This window comes from Cyclopterus lumpus, chromosome 17, assembly GCF_009769545.1.
Source record: "Cyclopterus lumpus isolate fCycLum1 chromosome 17, fCycLum1.pri, whole genome shotgun sequence".
NCBI lineage: Eukaryota > Metazoa > Chordata > Actinopteri > Perciformes > Cyclopteridae > Cyclopterus > Cyclopterus lumpus.
In genome coordinates this window covers 20645629-20658682 of record NC_046982.1, presented here as the reverse complement: position 1 = coordinate 20658682, position 13054 = coordinate 20645629, and the positions used below count along the sequence as shown (strand labels likewise).

Sequence of the window (13054 nt, the reverse complement as noted above, 5' to 3'; positions counted from 1 at the left end):
TATAGAGCAGATGTATGTGAGTACCAAAAATCTTGAGTTATGATGCCCCACGATGTTCGTTTCGATCCACGGAGAGGGTAAAAAAAAAAACAACAACAACAACAACACCGAGCGGTAATCCTCTTTGGAAGAAAAAAAAAAAAAAGGGTAATATTTGTGTATCAGTCCTCCACACAAATGAATAAATCTTTTTATATGGGGGGGGGGGGAGCGCAAATGGAGGAAAAGAAAAAATTTAAAAAAGCTCACACAGCTCAGAGCGATTTAATTAAGAAATGAAAAGTATAACGTAGAAGCCGATATCTTAGTTAGTGCTATAGGGGCTTTTTTTTTTCTTCTTTTTTTCTTCTTTTTAAAAAGCGGCGTGCAGAGACGAGGATAGACGGAGGGCCTTAACGCTTGTCTCGTGTAATTGAGTTCATTCCAAAGATACAGGAGAAGAAGAAACAAATAAAAAGTCAAAGCGGATACGTACATATTAGGACTCGGGAGAGGGGGCTCCGGTTTGAGTCCCAAGCTGCTTTCAAATCTGCCAACATGGCAATCCTTGTGCACTGTACCCTTTACAGCTTCCAATCACTGCACTCGGGGGGGCTTTCAAGTAACGACTAGACGCGGTCCGTCAAGAGCTCCCCCCCCACCCCCACCCCCTCGCCGTCCAGTGCTGCTGACAGCTGTCACTCAGACCCACTCCTGCATGGAGCGCTTGCAGTACAGTATGTGGCGCTGCGTGCTCTTCCTCCTGAACTGGAAAACGGTGTAGAGGAGGACCATCATGCACAGGGCCAGGACGCAGGGGATGGCGATGGCCACCGCTTTCTCCGTGCCCCCCGTGCTGTCCAGTTTGATGACGACGTCCACGTCGCCGTTGTCGTAGTGGCGTTCCTCCGCCACCGGGGGGTTCCAGTCCCAGTCGGGGTCGGCGGGCAGGCCGTCGCAGCCCATGAAGTCCCTCAGGATGGACCTCGGGTAGCCGGGCTCCACGCGGAGCATCTGGTTGTTGAACTTCCAGTACTCCTTTCCCTTGTAGAAGTAGGTGTAGCCTGGAGAGGGGTAACAAGTACACTTATGCACATTCATTTCGTAGAAGAGCAAGTATTGTGCAGTAACACAAGTACACAAGTACGCACTAGTAACTTGGCCCTCGGTAACATTGACAAATAACATAAAACCCAAAATGAATAAAGAATAGCTCTTCAACCATGAGGCTTATATATATATATTTTATATATATATTTTTTTTTTTAAATGTTATTTATATATATTTTAAATATATATATGCAACGGTGTGCAAAGGTGTCTAGAGTTTCATAGAACAACTCTGAAGACCTTAATTCAGAAAGTTAAATTTAAGAGAAAAATAAGAAGATTCAGAAATTCTGATTTTGCGTCATTAAAGAAAAAAGAACATATTGTTATTTGCATAAATGTTGTGTTTTGCTGATCTGAACTGCTTCATGTGACGTGAAGGCTGCAACTGAGGATTATTTTCATTCAGTAATATTAATCATCTGTAAAACATCCAAATGCCTTAACGATCATATACAATAAAAGGAGCAAATACTCAGAAAATATTACATTTTTTGCTTGAAAAACACGACTAATTGTCTATGAAAATACTCCCAACGAAGGCGACACACACACACCAGACACCGTATTTTAAAAAGGTGCTGCCCTTCATCTTTTTCTAAATGTGCGATGCCCGCGTGCCGGACCACTTAGCGCCGTACCGTTGGCCTTATCCACGAAGGCCCCCTGTGGAGAGTCAGGGATGCCCTTCCAGACGGTGATGGGTTTGGGATAACCCGGATCCATGGTCCTCATGTCCTCGTTGTACCTCCAGTACCTACGACGGGGCGGACACAAACACACACTGTCAGCGACACGTGACCCCTGACCCCTGATCTGTTACTAAATCAAATACGTTTCCAGTCTTAGAAATGAGGCGAATGCTGAAGGAATCCGCCGCCAACACGTTCCAGATGGCGAATTGACAACTCGCAGGACGCGTCATTGTAAAAGATTTAAATAGCTGTGTTACACAAACGTCGTATCGTGTATCAGTGACGCACTTTAAATAAAAAAGAGTTAAAAAAAGACCCTCAGTCTGACCATTTTAAAGATGGGCAACTGGATTCTGGAGGAATTAGTCTCCTGGCTCGTTGTGATTAATCTGCTTCTCATGCACTGACACACACACACACACACACACACACACACACACACAGAGAGAGAGAGACAAAGTCGTGTTTCAGACGCCGGACAGAGCGTCCCGATTGGTCGCAATGTGTGCGGTGCAGCAGGTTTCGAGGGATGACGGTTTTCATGACGAAAGCGCGTTGTCAGCTTTTCACCACCGCAGGCACTCTCACCTCTCGGTGTGTGTGTGTGTGTGTGTGTGTGTGTGTGTGTGTGTGTGTGTGTGTGTGAGATGTATCATGACAAGGCTGGACAAACACACGTGAGTCACACTCTCAACATGTGACACCGTAGCAACGGACGTAGATGAACCGCATCATCATTCTCAGATTTGGTTCTTTTGGATAAAAAAAGGTATCAATCCGCTTGTGAAATCAAATGAATCAATAGATGTGTGCAAGAGTATCAATACTTTGCAGAAAGAAAAGAGTGACACACAATCCCCGTCACAGATGTTGCTCCAACGTTGGGTCATAATGGCTTTAGCTGTTAATTAGGCGAGCCCCGTTTCCATAGCAACGCGAGACGGCTAACGGAAATGCCAGCTAAATCGATGCTAAAACGCACCGATCGACACTATAATGCAACGTTATTGAATATTTAATAGGACGCAGCGCCAAACATCTTTATGGTTCGTCAATAAAAAAAAAGAAAGGAGCTGACAAATACTTCCTATTCTCTTTATTTTTGTCTGTAGGATTGCATTTGAAGTTATTATGTTTGGTAACACAGAGACAGGTTTATTGTCATGAACAAAAAGGCTTAAATAAAGAGTCGCGCACAGACCTGTCTCCTTTGAAGAAGTAGGTCTTGGCCACGTCCTCCCACCACACGGCCGTCTCGATGCTCTGGGTGGGCATGCCGCTCCCGAACAGCGAGATGTCCTGAGGGTACGAAGGCTGGAGAGTCGTGTCCTTGAAGACCCAGAACCGGTTTCCTTAAAAACACACACACACACACACACACACACACACACACACACACACACACACACACACACACACACCGAGTTTAGGAGACGTTATCGTTAAAGATGACCTCAAATATGGCTGAAGACAAACAAATTCACAATGATTTAAAATGCATCACCCGCGTTTACAAAAATCAATAACAACACAAAACACAATAAAGAGCAAGATGATGCTCTGAAGGCGACTCCGCCGAGACTCGTTGTTGTTGTTGTTGTTGTTGTTTTTCTTAGGTTTTTTTTTATTGCCGCTATTGTTGCATTTAATTCATTTTGATGGTAAACGCCTCGGAGAGCTGCTGCCGCGGCGCTGTGCTGCTTTGCAGTAAGTAGCTCGACATCACGTGCACACACACACACACACACACACACACACACACGCAGTTAAGTCCCCCTTGAGTGAATAAATAAAGCGCGGGAGCTCTCGGAACCCACTGGGTGACAGATGTCACGTTAATCTGCCTGATGGACGGATGGCTGGATTGGACCCGCCCAGTTTGCTTTGTGATTAAATATCTCTGTAGGTTTAAAGAGATCACACGCAAACCTAGTAATGGTGCTATGTTATTAAATATATATATTTTTTTTTTTTCTCTCTATTTTTTGTGGATTCAACCTGATTTATTTCATAATTATAAATTGAATGATGCAATTTTTATTGAATAAAATAAAAAAGGTGCAATGTGGAATTCTCTTTTTTTTGTCTACATTCAGGGTTGTTTCACAAAAGGCTTTTGTGTGTCTGACAAATGTCTTGAATGCATTCCCTTCATCTTAACATATTTTGCAAACCGGTTTGAAAATATATATATATATATATATATATATATATATATAATATATATTTTTTAAATTAAAATCCTGTGTTTTTTAGCTGCAGTCTTCTTCCTCATCTTTGTTGGTGCATTGCTTCGTTTCTTGGCACGTTACCAGCGAGTGCCATCAGCTAGAATAGCATGAAACCGGTGGCAGAAATAATATGCATCATGCTGCCTTGTGTGCATCATATACGCAGAACAATAACTGGGACCCAATCGTAACAAGAGTCACAGTATTATAGCGCTACTGGTGATATAACATATAATCCAAGTATAAAATACTGTATATACACAATATACTTTTATTACCTTTGAAAAAGACAAATTTCCCTTCGCTGTTTTCATACACGGCATCAATTTTGGGAGGCAAGCCTTTCCAGAAGTAGTTGATCTGCATGGGGTAGCCGGGGACTACGGAGTTGTCCCGTACCCTCCAAAACCATTGGTCCTATAAAAATGGATAAGGTCATCATCATCATCATCATCGTCATCAATCATCTTCATCATCAGCTTTAAAACCAGCAGCCGTGTTCACTCAGTGGGATAATCTCCTCTACCTTGAAGACGAAAAGCTCCTGTCGGAGGATGGCCAGGGTGTTGAAGCCTCCGTCGCAGATGTTGGGTTTGGAGTTGGGGTTGGAGGGCTTGGCCCCCTGCGGAGGGCGATGGGGTCTGGCATGGCGCTCGTTTGTACGGGGGTCCGAGGGAGGGTGGAAGCGAGGAGGGGGGACCGTAGGCGGAGGTCTGGTAGGCTGGGGTGCCCTATCTGGTGGACCTAAAGAGACGAAAGGTTTTTCTGGACCTTACCCATTGAGAATTTGAATAACTTTATTGATTTTTTCGCCAAGGCACCTTTTCATTTTGGCACAGATGCTTTGATAGTTGAGTCATGCAAACCCGATGAGACTGAATGTCGCAGCGGCATTAAGTAAGTACGTATTTTCAGGGTTTCAGTGAGATGCAGTAAAAAGGTTGGAACAATATAAAACATGATGTAACGTTGCTCTTAAGATTCCTATTCAATAACTATTCAAGAAAAGAAGTCGTCCGCTCAACTTCTACATCACAAAGAGACAAAACCAGTGTATCAAAACGAGGGTTACCATAGATTTTCTGGATGCCCTGGAGGTCATCGTGAGGTAGTTTGAAGTTCTCTGTGTCCATGTACTGGTAGAAAGGGGCCATGATGGCCGTGGGGTCGCTAGAGTGTTCCAGACCGAGGGCGTGGCCCAGCTCGTGCACCGCCACCAGGAACAGGTCGTTACCTGGAGGGGGAAATTAGATTATTTTTGGACATCATTAGAAATGTGGAATAATAAAGTTGGGAAGATACGATATGTGGGAGCAAACTTAAGCCCAATTAAATCTTTTAGTGACGACTTGATTAGTCATCAGAAAGAAATTTAGATCATCGGGTAACCATTAAAAGACATTTATCAAGCAGATATAACAATCTGGGAATTTTACTTATTTTCTCTGGTTTGTGTGTGATTGTGAATTTGGGTTTTAGTCTGTTGGTTGGGAAATAATTGAGCATTTATTTTACATTTTATAGACTAGTAGCCATTAAAATACCTTATTGACAAATGACCGGTTGGTTAATCAACAATGAAAACAATCGCTTCTCGCAGCTCTCCGGTCTGAGCGTAGCGTCCGTTGAGCTAACGTCATGCTACGTACCGCAAGTAAAGATTATTGGAGGTAAACTGAAAGGGCACTTTTTGCTCTACGTGGCTCACGTGAGACATATCTTCTCACGCACACATATAAATATCGGCATAGTAAACATGTTTCGTATCACACTTAAGCAAACGCTGCAGTCGGCGTCCACGGTCAGCACTCATCGTGGCAACCCGATTTAGAGAAAAAGAAGGACACCATATTGGCGTACGTCCCCCAGGAGATCGTTGCCCTTTAAAAACACGATATCCTCTCCTGCCAGCAGCCGCTGCACAGACCGACCGCTGACCCTCCGCCAGCAGCTAAAAAAGGTTACGCCTCCCCTCCCCCCCGCCATTTATCCAACACACAACCGGCCTCTTCCACCCAAAATCAAAAAAAAAAAGTGACCGTTAGCGCACATGGTTAGCGCACATGGTTAGCGCACATGGTTAGCCGCAACGGCTTCACCGGACACGTGAAGCGGAAACTCGGCGCTCCGCTTTGATAACTGCGGGACACGTGATGGGGAATTTGACTCGGGGGGGGGGGGGGGGGGGGGGGGTGTCTGAGTCCATCACCATTTGGGAGGAAGAGAACGAAAAAGAGAGAGTGAGGCCCGGGCAGCCGATGGGCGGGTCGACACTTTTCCCAGAACAAACACGATGTGAGCCGTTGCCCTCCTCCTCCTCCTCCTCCTCCTCCTCCTCCTCCTCCACCACTAATGGGAGGACAGAAAGTAAGCGTATGGCACATGGGTATTAGCCAAGCAGCCTGGCGCCCCGTCGGTAGGGCAATTAAAAATGTGTGTGGATGCTCCACTAAGGAAAGGCTCTGTTATCTTATCTCCCTCCATGTGGATGCTGCACCCTGCATCAGCAGCGCCAGCTCCCCCACAATATATATATGACGATATGATCCATAAGGACGTAGCTGTAGCCCGATCCATCGGGAACATTATCCACAATAACATAACAAAGCAAAACGTTATATGTAATATCACATGAGACGACACGCTAAGCGGGAGTTGTTTCTTGCCTCTGTCGCCTCGGCTTATGGGGGAACGCTGAGTAAATTATGGTCTGCTCTCTATGAAAAATGTACCCAGATAACTTGTGCTTTATATGACATAACCCACACCTAACCCAACCCAAATATATACACCAATAATATAACAAAACATAACATTATATAACACAACGTAACAAAATATAACCCATAACAATCTAACCAAACTTAACCTATCATACAAATTACGCATGACACATAATATATAACATATAACCCATACTAACTAACCTAACATAACCCAAATATGTACCAATAATATAGCACAAAACATAACATTTTATAGCACGACATAACACAACATAACTTAACCCATAAAAATCTAACCAAACTTAACCTATCATACAAATTACGCATGACACATAATATATAACATATAACCCATACTAACTAACCTAACTTAACCTAATATACCCGTGATAATATTACATTATACCACAACACAACAGAATAGCGTCACTCCTAATCGCCTATAATTAGCGCGAGTTAAATCCCCGTCTTTTAACGCAGACCGATAGCACGACTAGAACCCAACCAGGCAACGTGAAAGTTAGTTTGAAGGTTCTTCTGAAGGAGGAACTGGTTTAGTGTTCTGGAGATTCAATGATTTGTTAATTCACTTGTCTGGTTGAGCGTTTGTTGTATTCGGTGCTTGCTAACGCGGCTACGAGCGAGACGTTAGCTCATTTGTAAATTCCCGTCATTTAGCGGACTAAAAACAACGGTGGTCGGACTAAACTATGATATAATAATAATAATAATAATAATAATAATAATAAACTAAAGCATTATTATATGTAATTAAGGGAAATAATGTGGGTCACGTTGCTGTGTGGAAGGCCAGCGTCAGTAATGTACAGTAATACAGATTAATTCATTCCTTTTTTTTTTTGGAGTAATAGTTCCAGACCTGGTAATATTTCCATGGAAATGAGGAAAACCAAACGTTGCCCTGCTTATGCAGCTTGGCTTTATTTGGCATTGGATGATTTGTGATGGAAAGAGGAAGACGCAAAGAAGAAGAAGAAGAAGAAGAGCACCAGTCAGGAGGACCAATGCCTTGCAGTCGCACCACACTCCATTTTACAAGGGGAACAAATACTCTGTACTTTGGTCGATTTGGTAATTTTCTCGGAGCTCTGAATTGTCGATTTAGTTTATTCTTCTCCTCAACCTGAGTCGGTTAAAGGGGCAAAGAAAAGAGATAGTGAGTTTGCCAACCTAAAGGACAGCATGTGACCAGAGTCCATACCGCTATATGGACATCGAGTAGTATATATATATATATATATATATATATATATATATATATATATATATATATATATATATATATATATATATATATATATATATCCCCCCCCCCCCCCGTCTTCTATCACACCGCTGAGCTAAATCCACAAAACACACAGAATAGGCACAAATCATGTGGCAGCAACCGATGTCTTAAAATAGCAGAGCTCTCGATCATCTGAGGAGGCTTTATTATGCAGAAGAAGAAGAAGAAAAAAAAAACAACAACATCAAAATCCTGACAGGAGGGGCGCTGCGTCCACAGAGAGCCCGGATCAAAGACGTCTCTTTGTTCTTGGTTAAGCATCCTTCGTACGTACCCTGCCCCGCGACACCACCTCTGTTATATCGCCCTCCTACTCAGTTGTTTGCTTTCCATCAGTCCTCATCCGTCCTCTTTACCTTCTTTATTAGCGACCCCTTTGCACAGCCCTCTCTCTCTCTCTCTCTAAATGTAGGTTTCGCCTCCACTCACCATCGTGGTTGGGGTTCCCGAGGGTCCAGGGCTCATCCGAGTCAAAGTGCGTGTCCCCTCCGATGCCCGGGCCCGGGAAGTAGGCGTGGGCCAGGAACCCACCTTCCCCGTCGAAGGGCGAGCTGTCGCCGTGGAAACCCGAAGCGAAGATGATGGTGATGTCCACGTCGCGCCTGCCGGTCTCCAACGCGCTGTACGGGACGGCCTCGAAGCGGAGCGGGGTCACACCTTGCCAGACGTCGAACGCGCGGCGGATGGCGTCGTGGGTCTCGCGGGCGCCCACTTTCGGCGTGACGTTTTTTATGCTGCGAGGGGGGGGGGAGAAGAAGGAGAACCGATTGAAAGAAAAGGCCACAGCGGAGGCCCCGGGGGGGGGGGGGGAGGGGGGGGGTCCACATAGCAGGGAAAAGCACTCGTTATCCCGTTAATTAGGAGTGAACATTCTTTATTTTTTAAACACACACACACACACACACACAAAGTTAAAAAAAAGTTGCACTTGACACAACTGCTTAAAAGCCCCGGCAGCTTTTTTTTTTTTAACACGCCGGTCGTTATCAGTGCCGAGCAGGCGGAGAGGAAAGGGAAATCTTCTCTCTCTCTCTCTCTCTCTTTCTCCCTCCCTCGTTCATTTTCATGAATAAAGTGCAGTCGCCGGCTCGGCGCTGACTGACATTCCATTAGGAGAGGTGGCTCGTCAATTCAAATTCGTGGAAGGGAGGAAGGATTTGAATAAATTGACAGCGTTATCGTCTTTTTTTTTCTTTTTCTTCTTCTTCTTCTTCTGTAACCTGTCAATTTGCAGTTGTGCCAGAGAACCAATTTATCGGTTTCCTCCTCAGAACCTATTAAAAAAAAAATAATTGAGCTTAAATTGGGCGAGATATATAAAAAAAAATTTTTTAAATGGAGAGTGCCAATATTTTTTTGTTGGAGATTATTTGACAATTTACACTCGAGGATTTTACTAAAAAATAATTGTATTAATAACTATTTCATGTGAGGGAGAGGAACGCCTTCGATCTTCACACTACTCAGTTAAAAAAAATGTTTGTTTTGTTTTAGAAAAACTGTAAATGGAGGATTAAGGATTTTTCATTTTGCCAGCAAGCTATTTATAATCTGTAAAGTAAACACACAGCACACATTGACACGTGTGTGTGTGAATCTGTGTGTGTGTGTGTGTGTGTGAATCTGTGTGTGTGTGTGTGTGTGTGGTGTGGTGTGTCTGTTTGACGTATATATGAGCGGTCTCTATGACAACACGGAGCATGTGATCCCCAGGTGGTTAAAAAGAGGAGGAGATGAAAGACAAGAGCGCATCTGAACACACCTACGACGAGCGCTTTTTGCCAAAAAGCTCAATGGTCGCCGTGACAACCGCCTCCACGATATCTCTCACCTGTAGGTGATGTGCGTACGCTGCCACTTCTGTCCCGTCAGCGCAAATCTCCGCTTGCGTGACCTCGCGGCGTTTTTAAATTGGTCCGGGACGCCGCAGCGCGGCTTTTGCATCCAACTTCAAAAAAAAAAAAAAAAAAGGAGAGAAGAAAAAGGTTTTGAGTCTTAACGCCATCAAAAAAAAGGCCGCAGACACACAGTGACGTAACCACGGCAACAACGTAAAGGCAGCGTCGAGCAACATACCACTAAAACTACTCCAAACTACAGTCATGGACTCACGTGTGTGCAGGATTACATTGTCAATGGAGGGCGGAGAGGAAGTGTCATGTGTTCCCATTCATACCACATCAGATTATCACAATTACAGAACACACACACAAAACACACACCTACACACACACACTAATACACTTAGGCGAAACATTAATTCTCACCTCAGCGTGATATCACTGCATCATCATGCAAAATGAGAAGAAGGAAAAATGTTAAAACCTTCACCTGCAGGTTGTTTCAGATGGGGTGATGTGTGTGTGTGTGTGTGTGTGTGTGTGTGTGTGTGTGTGTGTGTGTGTGTGTGTGTGTGTGTGTGAGTGGGGGGGGGGAGAGAATCTCTATTTCTGTCCTCCACTAGTTCATTGAAATATTGATAGCCATTCCTTCTGCATTTTTAAATGAATGAAGGGGAGCGTTTGCATTAACGTGACATCGATGGCCTGGTGAAAGGCACACGTTAGCATGCGTGTGTGTGCGTGTGTCTGTGTGTCTGTGTGTGTGTGTGTGTGTGTGCACGTGTACTCACTCCTTGGTCCTCTCATCCAGTGTCCCTGTGACATTGAGGCCATAGACGCGCTGCATGGCGGTGATGGCCGAGTGCATGGTGTGGGCCGAGCGCAGGACAGACATGCCCGGTTCTGTGCGGGGAAGGTAGCCATACTTCTGTAGCCATCCCTGGGGAGGAGGGGAGGAGGGGAGGAGGGGAGGAGGGGGAGAGACAGATTTGGGCGTTCAGTTTCGGGGCTATTTTAAGACTTTCTTTAGCCTGTAATAGAGAACTCAAGAGTAGATGGGAGAGCAGGAGGAGAGACACGGAGATGGAGAAGAGAGGAAAGAAAAGTGGCACTTATGCAGGTCTGTGCGGATAATTGACGAGTTAATCATCTCCAACAATGTCCATATTTCAATGTGAACGGCCATAAAACAAAGAGTCTTGTTTGGTAGTTTTAATATATATATATATATATATATGTATATATTGTCCATATTTCACTGAGGGTGGCTGCCGACGGTGGTTGGAGTCCGGTGCTCAAAGGCAACACGACAGTTGCTGTTTAATGAGGGCAAAGTAGTTATTTGTCTCGTTACCCAGTTTTTCCCAATAAGTGGCCAATCCCATGATAAAAAAAATCTACAAGAATATGGCCTGTTCATTCTGTATATCTTTGAGGTGCACCCATTGCTACAATATATATATATGTAATTTTTTGTAATAGTTTTAATTATTTTGTGTGCAGAAAACTGTCTATGCATCAGATGTCCAGGTGTCTCCATGACAACCTGGACATGTCTGATGTCCAGAGGCTCCCTGGACCTCAGTTTGAGTCCCTTCTCGTGACCTTATAGTCCGTGTTTGTTGCCCAGGACTGTGGCCCGGCCTCCTCTTGCCCTACAAAGCCAGAGTGCGGCTTCAAAGAGAGGAGAGGATGCATCATCCGGAAAGGGGGGGGGGGGGGGGGGGGGGGGGGGGGCACAGCCAGACTCAATGTGAGAGGTTGCGAGATGCCCACGCTATCCACAGCTGTCCACACGCCAACCAGCTGCCTCCCCATCACATGCACAGCCTATGAGATATGTGTTCCAGCCAGCTAATCGGACTCCCTGTCCTGGCCCCCCCCCCCCCCTTCTGCCTCTATCCTTCTTTCTGCTGAGCTAAACGCCTTGTTTATCCTCTCTCTCTCTTCCCCCCCCCCCCCATCCCCCCTCTCCTGTGGGCGTGTTTCCTGTGTGTGTTGTGTTTGTTAAAAGGCACAGATCTCAGAGAGATATCAGGAGGATTTCAAAGTGATCCATAACATTGAATAATGGTGTTTGTGTCTCAGCTCATCAATTCTTCAGGGAGCCTGAGAATGAAAATGGCACCAATTAATAAAAAGGTATACAACAACAACAACAACAACAACAACAACAAAAAGAGAAGAAGAAGACGCAAATCCATACTATGCCTGCCACATAAAGTATATCAATGAGAGCAGACACGCTGCACGGCTCTGTTAACATATCTGGGTGGCACATTTTGGGAACTCGTGCACCCGCAGAGTAATAAAAACGAGCATCCTTCCGTCTCCAAATGAGGAATGAGAGATATTTTTCACCGTCGAGTGCGCGAGAGCTGCAGGCTTTTCCAACGTGCCTCCATGTTATCTGTCATGGCAATAGCCGACACATCAAACGCATCCTTATATATATATATATATATATATATATATATATATATATATATATATATATATATATATATATATATATGTCTTGTTTTGTCTTGTTTTGCACGGGGCGGATGATGGAGGAGGAGAAGAGAGAGAGAGAGAGCCTCCCCCCGGTCGTCTCCGGTAACCGGGGGGAGAAGGAAGGCCGTGTTTCTCTTACCTCAACGCTGAAGTGATGATCCTCCTCTCCGGACACAGCACACGAAAGCCAAAGCAACACATGCACGCAGAGCGCCGCCGCGTAAAAGCAATCCGATGGTGTTCTTGTAGCGGAGGATACTAAGGTCATAATGACCTGTTTTTAACCCCCCCACCCCGCCGCCTGCCCACAGAGTGTTTATTAGAAGATGGCTCTTTGGTTGTCAGATGGAAATCATCGGGCCAGAGAGCTGCTCCGAGGCGGATTTTTTTTGGATGAAAAAAAAAACGAGGGGAGGGGAAGAAAGAAGGAAAAAAAAGGCCCCCCGTGTTTTTTTGTTTGGTGTTTTTTTTTTTTAATATACAAAATCCCGATGGTGGCATCCAACAAAAAAAAAAAAAAAAAAAAAAAAAAAAACCTTCCGATGTTAAGCAGAGATAACGCGGCACGTTAGACCCGCTGCCCTCGCCATTCTTATTTACATCAGGGGGGGACTACATCCATCCAGCAGCATCAATGGCCATGTACAGTACAGCCGTGCAGTCTGCG

The 13054-nt window shown here is 44.8% G+C and overlaps 1 protein-coding gene across 2 annotated transcripts; it reads right to left on the bottom strand.

The window, feature by feature from the left end:
* Positions 1–681: 681 nt before the first annotated feature.
* On the bottom strand, positions 682–12655 carry mmp16b (matrix metallopeptidase 16b (membrane-inserted)). Of its 2 annotated transcripts, XM_034555896.1 has the most exons (11): positions 12527–12655; positions 10683–10831; positions 10318–10332; positions 9882–9998; positions 8480–8784; positions 5088–5249; positions 4542–4759; positions 4294–4432; positions 2986–3136; positions 1731–1846; positions 682–1043 (listed from the first exon to the last, which is right to left on the bottom strand). In XM_034555896.1, the coding sequence occupies exons 1-11, from the start codon at positions 12653–12655 to the stop codon at positions 682–684; spliced, it is 1863 nt and encodes a 620-aa protein (XP_034411787.1). The 2 variants fall into 2 exon arrangements, with proteins under 2 accessions (XP_034411787.1, XP_034411786.1); XM_034555895.1 differs by lacking the exon at positions 10318–10332.
* Positions 12656–13054: the final 399 nt, after the last annotated feature.

Excerpts from the sequence above, each read along its gene's own strand:
- mmp16b (XM_034555896.1), bottom strand. The coding sequence starts at position 12,655 with ATGACCTTAGTATCCTCCGCTACAAGAACACCATCGGATTGCTTTTAC. Across the intron at positions 4,760-5,087 it reads GGGCATCCAGAAAATCTATG|GTCCACCAGATAGGGCACCC; the intron begins GTAACCCTCGTT and ends TCGTCTCTTTAG. Across the intron at positions 1,044-1,730 it reads CTTCGTGGATAAGGCCAACG|GCTACACCTACTTCTACAAG; the intron begins GTACGGCGCTAA and ends ACCCCTCTCCAG.